The sequence below is a fragment of the Neolamprologus multifasciatus genome, chromosome 10 (genome assembly GCF_963576455.1).
Source record: "Neolamprologus multifasciatus chromosome 10, fNeoMul1.2, whole genome shotgun sequence".
Taxonomy (NCBI): Eukaryota; Metazoa; Chordata; class Actinopteri; order Cichliformes; family Cichlidae; genus Neolamprologus; species Neolamprologus multifasciatus.
The window spans coordinates 33,221,506-33,230,747 of record NC_140448.1 but is presented as its reverse complement, the minus strand read 5'-3'; the positions used below and the strand labels follow the sequence as shown (position 1 = coordinate 33,230,747).

At 46.9% G+C, this 9,242-nt stretch overlaps 1 protein-coding gene across 1 annotated transcript in view; it reads right to left on the bottom strand.

Moving 5' to 3' along the window:
* The window catches only part of lcp2a (lymphocyte cytosolic protein 2a), a 14,141-nt gene extending 5,339 nt beyond the window's left edge, over positions 1-8,802 (bottom strand). The window contains 11 exon segments of the mRNA XM_085175113.1: positions 910-929; positions 1,134-1,156; positions 1,307-1,384; positions 1,488-1,548; positions 1,665-2,102; positions 2,232-2,272; positions 2,753-2,775; positions 4,547-4,612; positions 4,808-4,854; positions 4,934-4,996; positions 6,842-8,802. Coding sequence (XP_085031239.1) covers positions 910-929; positions 1,134-1,156; positions 1,307-1,384; positions 1,488-1,548; positions 1,665-2,102; positions 2,232-2,272; positions 2,753-2,775; positions 4,547-4,612; positions 4,808-4,854; positions 4,934-4,996; positions 6,842-6,919 — 938 coding nt within the window. The 5' untranslated portion in view covers positions 6,920-8,802.
* Positions 8,803-9,242: the final 440 nt, after the last annotated feature.

Sequence of the window (9,242 nt, the reverse complement as noted above, 5' to 3'; positions counted from 1 at the left end):
CAGCATTCTGCACCAGCTGCAGGCGTGACGGAGACCTGGGAGGTTATCAAAGCCTGGAGAGGAAAGGCTCCACCCTCCACACGTCTGAGGTGACAGGATGAAGATTTCACCACTGCCATCAGAACTAAGCGCAGAGTCGAGTTTTACCCCAAGATTAGTAACTGAGCTCTTCAGGGTCAGTGCAGCAGAGTCAATTTAACTTTATTTATATAGCGCCCAATCACAACAACAGTCGCCTCAAGGCGCTTTATATTGCACAGTAGACCCTACAATAATAGATACAGAGAAAAACCCAACAATCATATGACCCCCTATGAGCAGCACTTTGGCGACAGTGGGAAGGAAAAACTCCCTTTTAACAGGAAGAAACCTCCAGCAGAACCAGGCTCAGGGAGGGGCGGGGCCATCTGCTGTGATTGGTTGGAGTGAGAGTTGAGGAATGACTGGGACTGGATAAAAATGTAAACATTTAGAGCCTCCATGACTTAACATGACTGAGACAATCAAGCAGCAGACCCACAGAGACGACAAAGCTGCCAGTCGTCAGCGTATAGATGAAATGTTGTGTTTTCAGAAGATCGCACCCAGTAGCAGGAGATACAACGTAAACAGGAGTGGTCCAATAATAGATCCCTGTGGTACACCCCACGGCAGAGCTGCCACAGAGGAGGAAGCTAACACAACTCAACACAAACGTTCCTGTTGGAAGAAATCCTCACACGACGCTGTAGACAGTTACACAGATGTATACACTTACTGTCTTATTACCTCAGCATAGGAGTTACGCATCTGTGTGTGTGTGTGTGTGTGTGTGTGTGTGTGTGTGTGTGCGTGTGTGTGTGTGTGCGTGTGTGTGTGTGTGTGTGTTTGTGTGTGTGTGTGTGTGCGTGTGTGTGCGTGTGTACACACCTCCAAGGTTGTCCGCCCGGCTGCAATAAGCAGAAAATGAATGAGAGTAAATGTTTGAATATGAACATAGTGAAATATTAGATCAGAGTTAGCATGTGACGTTAGCGTGTGGCGTTAGCGCGTGACGTTAGCGTGTGACGTTAGCGTGTGGAGCTGCTCGGGGTCTAACTCTTCATCCGTGTTTTTCTGGTTTGTCATGTGTACAAAGTGTTTTGTAAACTCACCCTGTCCCGCGTGTTGTTCGGTCCTGTGACGATAAAACAAACGTCATTCACAGTTTGATTCCAAACACAAAGTTCAGTCGTGTTGTTTGTTTTTCTTTATGTTTCGGTGGGACAGACCACCGTGGGAGGGATTTCCTCCAGCCCTGTCGGCCTGCACAGGTGAGGTCATTTACCTCTGATGGGGGACGGGTTGGATCCTGGACCTCTGCCTGGTTTGTTGTTACGAAAGACCTGCGGCGGCTCAGGAGGCACTGAACACAAACACAGGAAGAGCAGCTTTAACAAGGAGCCCCGAGGAGTCACATGACCTGAGAAGATGTCATGTGATCAGCGTGTTTGCAGGAAGTTACTCACGCTTTCCAGGAGGTCGTGGACCACAGTGAGGGGAGGGGTCTCTGCGAGCGTCCATGGGCTGCTTTGATAACACACACACGCAAACACACACAGACACACTTAGCAAATACAAACTATTCTAAAGTATGTGTGGCGCCCTCTGTGGAGACACTCGGTACTACGATAAGCTTGACTCACCATCCGAGATGATGGCGTAGAGACGGGGGGGGCGGGGAGACACAGCGGGGGGCTGACCTCGGGACACGTGGTTGTCTACACACACACACACACACACACACACATGCACACGTTTATAAAGCGTGTTTGTTTGGTCGTTATTTTCATCTCTGTTACAAACACTGAAACAAACTCGACGACTGCGTCTGGAGGCAGAAATGACCCAAATGATGATTCGATGGTAATATTTTCTGGCGTGTGTGAACTCGTGAGGGTACCAATGTAATCCCCGTCCCCGATGGGCCGGGGGGGGCACAGCTTGTGGTCCTCTGCGGGTTCAGAAGGAGGCGGCTCGTAATCGTTACCCGCGTCCTGGTCATCGTTTGGGGACTCGTAGTCTCCCCCGCTGCCGTCGTCGTCGCTGTACGGACTCTCGTAGTCATCGTCAAATTCATCGTCCTGACCGAGGAAACGCAGAGAGAAGCTTGTGTTGGGTGGTCGCCTCTGTCATCGCTCTCATGTGTGTTTTATGGTGTTTGTGACATCATGAGTTTTGTTTTTATTCAGTAAATAAATCGATAAACTCACAAACTCGTCTTCGCCCCATCCCTGAGGCTCAGAGTTGATTTCTGCAGAGGAGAAAGCAGCAGGTTAACATCTGTGTTTCCAGATGTGACGAAGAAATAATCACAAAGACTCAAATCACTGACGACACGACGAGCTTTCAGACTTCGTAATAATACTGCAATTAGGTAAATATCTATTACAGATCCTTACTCATCATTGCGAAACTATGTGGTAATGCTAACCTGTTTTTATTGTTGTTTCTATTTCCTGTGAAATTTTATTCCAGCTTTGTCAAAATAAAATATTTACGCTTCATCACAAACACTTCCTGCTTCTGTTCGATTGGAAAGTCCCCGTAAAACAACAGCACACCCAACGTTATGTTTAAGTTTCACATATCAGGAACTCTGATCTGGTGTGACGGAGGTGAACGCAGAACGCACATTACAAAGGATTTTATTCTGAAACGACTAATACATGTGACAATTACTCAAACCATCCATGGCTCTGTGTAGAAACATTAAACATGAATAAATTCTTACCTGGTTCTTGATATTTGGACGTCCTGTGAGAAAAAAAGGTGTGAGAAAGTCAGAGCTGAGTCAAACCTCAGCGCTGCTCAGGTGATGCTTTTAAAAGATGTAAAATAACCACAAAGACAAAAAACAGTGTGCAGGAAACACGAACAAAGCTCTTTTATGAATCAACTGTAAAAGTTTTAGCACCTTATTCTGATGCTAATTTAAGTTTTATCAAGCAAACATCCAGAAAAACAGTCTTTAAGCAACAACAGAACGTTCCCTTTTAGACTTTACTTAGAGATAAACTCTTATACAAAGAAACGTGAGTCTGTATGTTGTTATTCGTATAAATAAGCTGGCCGTGACAGAGCTCCCAGTACAGTGTGTGCCTCTAAGACGAACGACAGCTAGCATGAAATGTTGGCTCGCACCATTCAGCTAGCAAACAATTTCACACAAACCACAACAGCAACCAGCGAGCTAACGTCAGCGTGCTGCTCAGAGTCTGCATCAGTTTCATGTACTCAGCAAAGTCTTGATAAATCTTTGAAATCATTAACAACAAATCAGTGCCCCGAGGCGTTTCAGGTGGTTGTTTGTTCAGACATGTGATGCTAAAATCGACCCTTATTTAACGTTACGATTATTTTAGCTGCTAAAGTAGTTTGACAGGTTGGTCAGTCGCTAATTCAGACAGTGTTTTACCAGCAATAAAGCTAGCAAGCAAATAAGCTAACGTTAGCCAGCTAGCCATTGCTTAGCAACATGAATTTTGCGATTAACATAAGGTGATGCGTTTCTCAGAAAACTCATTTAGAACCAAGACGAGCTCTAACGCAGTGTTGCCAACTCCTTAGTAAGGAAAATCGCTATTGGCTGTCCTAAAAGTCGCTAGAAGTCGCTAAATGACGTCATCGCCTAATTTGCATAATTGGTCATGCTAATATAATTGTAACCTACATTGTTGGAGAGAGAAATAACATCGTGGAACAGACATAAAGTGAGTAAAAAACATCCTAAATGCAGTTAGAATTTATTTAAAACTACAAATTAAATTTATTTTAGCAATTATTGTTTTTTTTAATGTCACAATTCCAACCCTGCTCCTTTACCCGGGCTTGGACCGGCAAAAGTGACCAGAAATAGGCACTCTAGTGGAGTTACTCTGTGTGTGTTTATAAGTAGTTTTAAACCTGATCCACAAAACAGCATCACAGTAAAAGAAGAACTGATTGTGTTACAGTCAGTGCGGAGCAGCGGCTTCGCTCAAGCGCGGTTCATTTGCAGTTGTGACGCACAGGTGTGAACGTCTTCTGCCCTGATAGCAGCTGGGGGAGGACTATCCTCCGCCCGTGAGCGCTTTGGCACGGGTGAGGTGCCCACGGCAGCACCGCTGCTTGTTGAGAGTAAAAGCGATACCCGCTTTCACGTCAAAAAGTCGTCATAAATAAGTCTCCAAGAACACCAGACAAAGTCGCTGGATTTGTAGCTTTTTAGAAAAAAAGTCGCTTTTTAGGAAAAAAAGTCGCTAAGGGGGTCTGAAAACTCGCTAAATATAGCGACAAAGTCGCTAAGTTGGCAACACTGCTCTAACGGTTTGTGTGAATCAACCTTCACCGTCTGCTGGCGTGCTCCATGAGCGAGCCTTTCAGAATAAGATACAGGTTCTTCTATGAACACAGTCCAACAGTATTCTGGCCCTATCTGGACTCTGTGCTTGAACAGATGTATAGGAGACACCAGTGGTTACCAGACTGTCGTTTCATTGCCACGATTAAAGCACAGGCTGTTGTTATAAGCAGAACATGAACGTACTTTTTACTAAAGAAGCCTCCCCTCTTCTCCTTCTTGTTGATTTCACTGCTGAGTTTGGAGATCATCCTGCAGAGACATGGATACACGACGTCACAGTGCGGTTAACCCTCGCCTGGGTCTCAGCGTTCAGACTGTAGCACATCTAACATCAAACACCAGCTTTGGTTACAAGTGAAGACTTTCTGTTAACAGTACTGATCCAGTAACGTCTCTCAATCAAAGCTGCAGTACCACAGCGCAGCAGCAGGGGGCAGTACTCACGGAGTATGAAGTTTAGGGAATTTCTGGAGGTCGTTGTCGCTCAGATTCTGCAAAAACAAACAGGGTCACATCCTCCCTACACCCTTCTTTCCTTTTCCAGTTTTATTTTCTTGTTGTTGAACTCACCACAAATCTGGAACCAGAGATGGAGTGCTTCAGCACGACTTTGTCACAGCCGGACAGATTCATCTGTAACAGGGACGTCACAGCTGACATATCATTCAAATATGATCACATCTATTTATTATTATTTTATTATCACTGTTTCTTATTCGATTCTTTTCTGTCTTCCAGGAAATACTGATTCTTCCTCACGTATGGACGTGATGTTCTCCGCAGACGATTCTGTGAATGTGAAACATCTAAACTAAAACACGCAGTGACGCAAAGCAAAGATAAGAATCGGTTTCTGATGTCACAGTTGACTAAAGCGTTAGCGTCATTTTGTCCCACACAGATTTCCTGCTGATTCTCAAAAAAATAGCCGAGCACGAGCGACTCGTCAGCATCAGTGAGACGAGCTCAGCTGGTCTGAGGTTCGACACAAACAGGCATCGGCCTCTTCTCCACGTTTCGTGTTGTCATGACGATTCTTCTTCTTCAACGAGCCCACGTTTGAACAGATTTGATAAATGAACATGATGCAGCCTGAGCGGTAAAGGAGTCTGTGGGTTGCATCCACCAATCATTAAAAGCCTCTGACATCAGACGCTATAAAAGAATCGCTCGGAAACTTTGTGTCGTGCTGATAGAGTCTTTTATGCTGATGAAGCACAGAGTGCAGATAGGGTGGAGTAGGTGGAAGATGGAGATAAGGGACGAGTGCATCAGAGTCAGAGAGGCTGAGGTGGTTTGGAAGAAGCTCAGAGGAGGTTCATGGATGTAGTGACGGAGGACATGAACAGAGTGTGAGGAGGATGCTGGGGTGGACGACCTGCACGGGACTGAAGCGTCTCCGCTGAGCGGACGTCCCGCAGGCTTGTTGTGCAGAGATCAGCGAGGAGACATTCAGAGTGAAAATAAGCCCACAGGGATTCCTTCTAGTTCACCCCATGATTTGAATGTTTGGCCGCGTCTGTAACAAGTTACAGTTATTATCTCCCACCTGTTGCTATTCTTGCCTCCGCTGAGAGCACGCATGCTGCAACACCGTAGGCCCTAAAAACCCCATCAAACCCCAAATGGAAATTAAAGACACTTCCTGCGGCTCTGCGCCGACGTACAGCTTTCATCTGCTCCACCTGCTCCGATACTTTGCACCATCAAACTGCTGCTAAGTGACCTAAAAATAATCAGACGCGATCAGATGTTAAAGTCTGTTAAAGTAAGACGAACTGTTTGGATTATGAGATGCACAGGAAGGGGAAACCCAGCAGTTTGTCACATCTCACTCCTCTTCATGCAGCCGCCTTCAGACGCGAGCAGCTAACGGCTAACGCCTTTGTCCTTGTTCTCGGGGACTTTTATCCAAACGCATCACAAACACTTCCTCGTTAAACCCGCTGCTTCTCTGAGTCGTTACGTCACAGCGTTTGAACTTCTGCAGAAAAATGTCACCATCGCTGCGATCAGCAGGGAAGCTGTACGCAATCACGCCGAGGCAGAGCCGACGACCGTCACTCAGCCCAGCCTTTAACTACAGATGCACGAAGCACCAGAAGCATCGCGCTGACGCATTATGACGCTGACGCATTATTACCATTGTCTGACTGACCGTCTGAACTGCACCTCTGCATTTTGAATGACATCATCAGTGAGGTCACTGCACTAACAGCGAGCCAGAGCTTTACTGAAATGTTGTTGATCAGCACGCTACGCCAACGTTTCAAACACATCAAACACCGACGCTGCGGTCGCCACGTGTCATCGGGCAGGTGCAGCCGCTCACCTGAGCCTCTGAGGTGAGCGGCTGCTCACTAACGTTCTGGTTTGGTTCACGGCGCCGTCTGAGCGTGAGTCAGCTGACCCCGCCGCTCGGAGGATCCCGAGGAGCTGAAAACGAGGACGCACGAACAGTACGGACGGAGGCCTCACCCTTCTCAGGTAGTCCGCCAGCTGCTGCGGGCTCCACGCCATCACGTCCGACCTGGACGGCATGCGGTCCGAACTCATCCTGCTCGATGCTCAAAGGCACGACGTCAACTGCTGTCAGACCCAGAGCACGCTAACATCTGAGAGAAAGGCGATCTTTGAGCTCGCTCCTCGTCCTCTGAGGAAGTGATTGGGCTCGTAGTTTCTGCGCCGTTGTTCTCCTTCAGCCCGCAGTCTGACTAACGGGCCTCGCCGCCTCTTCCTGTGACGACTCAGACGTCTCTGAAAGACAGAAAAGCAAAGAGCTGCGAGCGTCCCAGCTTTTACTTCCCCAAACCGAGTCGTCCGGTCTAACTGCGCGAGCGTCACCCGGGCCCAAAATGGCTTCCTCCTCCTCCACTCCTTCAGTCTCTCTCTCTGCGTCTCTCTTTCCTCTCTCTCTCTCGCTCAGAGGAAGTGAAGTGGGGGATGGATGAAGGCAGCGTCACCCCCACCCCCCGTCTGACCACAGAGCGGAACAGCGTCTGCAGCTGCACCCACTCGCTGCAGCGACGCTGTCGAAGTGCCAAACAGAGGAACAAACCAACCCCGGATCAGCTGGCACTGCCCCGACCCCGGGTCAGCCCGACGGAGGGCCTCCATCAGCGCCGAAGGCCAGGGTCGTTACCCAGCATGCATCTGTGCAGTCATGGCACCTCTGCACACTCTGAAAAATGTACTCCAAGTATTCAAAGTAAAAGTATTGTTTACCAAAACAGTTTGTGTATCGGGCTGTGAAATGTTTACATCTGCTGTTTAACGTGGGGGTCTATGGGGACGGGCTCACTGCTGCCTCTGCTGGACGTCAGAGGAACTGCACCGCTCAGAGCAAACCTGAAAAAGACAAGAGCTCACATTTTATTCGTGATCGAACACAGAAAACAAAAGATTAAAGTGAGAGAATGAAAAGCTCGTGCTGAAGAGGAGGAAGATTTACCAGCTGATCATGTGACCTGTCAGCAGCTCGGTCACATGATCGGGGATAAAAAGAGGTTCTCAGAGCTTCACCAACATGAATCGTGTTCCTCACCATGAACCGTTCATCAGCGTACTCAGAGAAGCTGGAGGACTCTCTGTGGGACGAGGCCGATGACCGTGAGCTTCAGCAGATGAGTCTCAGGAACACTCCCAGAAACCTGCTGGCGTGCCGTCCACACGTGCAGGTTACAGCTCCACCACAGTGGAGTTGGTCCGTCCCAGCCAATCATGGACGCCGACACCGATGATGTTTTAAAACGTCAGTTTTAAACGAAACGATAAACTCAGAAACACGTCGTCCCACTGTGAAGTCTCACCTGAGTCGTTTAAACTCATGGATGCTTTGGCACTAATGTGTCTCCATACAAACTGGAGATAAGGATGGAGTGATGGATGTGCTCATGTTTCACTTCTTCACACTAAGTTTAGCTCAGGAAAGCCCCTCGTCTGCTTCCTCCTCCTTCCCTGAGGTCGCACGGCTCAGTGACTCAGGAGCATGCAGCACCATGGCAGAAGTGCATGATGGGAGAGCAGACATGTAAAAGAGGCGGTGGCAGCTGACGGTAACGGCTCGCTGCAGCGTGAAAAACAAAACCCTGCCTCCATCACAGCCTTCTGGCTCCTGATTGGACCATTTCAGGAAGCAACAGCGTTTATTTGTTTAATTACTTTATTTTTAAAAAATGACAAATGAGTCACAAACAAACAAAAAGACCAAAACACAACATTTGCAAACACATGTTGCTGTGTTTAGTTGCAGATGTTGTCTTTGGTTGCAGATGTTGTGTTTTTGGTTGCAGATGTTGTGTTTAGTTGCAGATGTTGTGTTTAGTTGCAGATGTTGTGTTTAGTTGCAGATGTTGTGTTTTTGGTTGCAGATGTTGTGTTTAGTTGCAGATGTTGTGTTTTTGGTTGCAGATGTTGTGTTTAGTTGCAGATGTTGTGTTTTTGGTTGCAGATGTTATGTTTAGTTGCAGATGTTGTGTTTTTTGGTTGCAGATGTTATGTTTAGTTGCAGATGTTGTGTTTAGTTGCAGATGTTGTGTTTTTTGGTTGCAGATGTTGTGTTTAGTTGCAGATGTTGTGTTTTTTGGTTGCAGATGTTGTGTTTAGTTGCAGATGTTGTGTTTTTGGTTGCAGATGTTGTGTTTAGTTGCAGATGTTGTGTTTAGTTGCAGATGTTGTGTTTAGTTGCAGATGTTGTGTTTAGTTGCAGATGTATTTAGTTCCAGATGTTGTGTTTTTTGGTTGCAGATGTTGTGTTTAGTTGCAGATGTTGTGTTTTTGGTTGCAGATGTTGTGTTTAGTTGCAGATGTTGTGTTTAGTTGCAGATGTTGTGTTTTTGGTTGCAGATGTTGTGTTTAGTTGCAGATGTTGTGTTTTTGG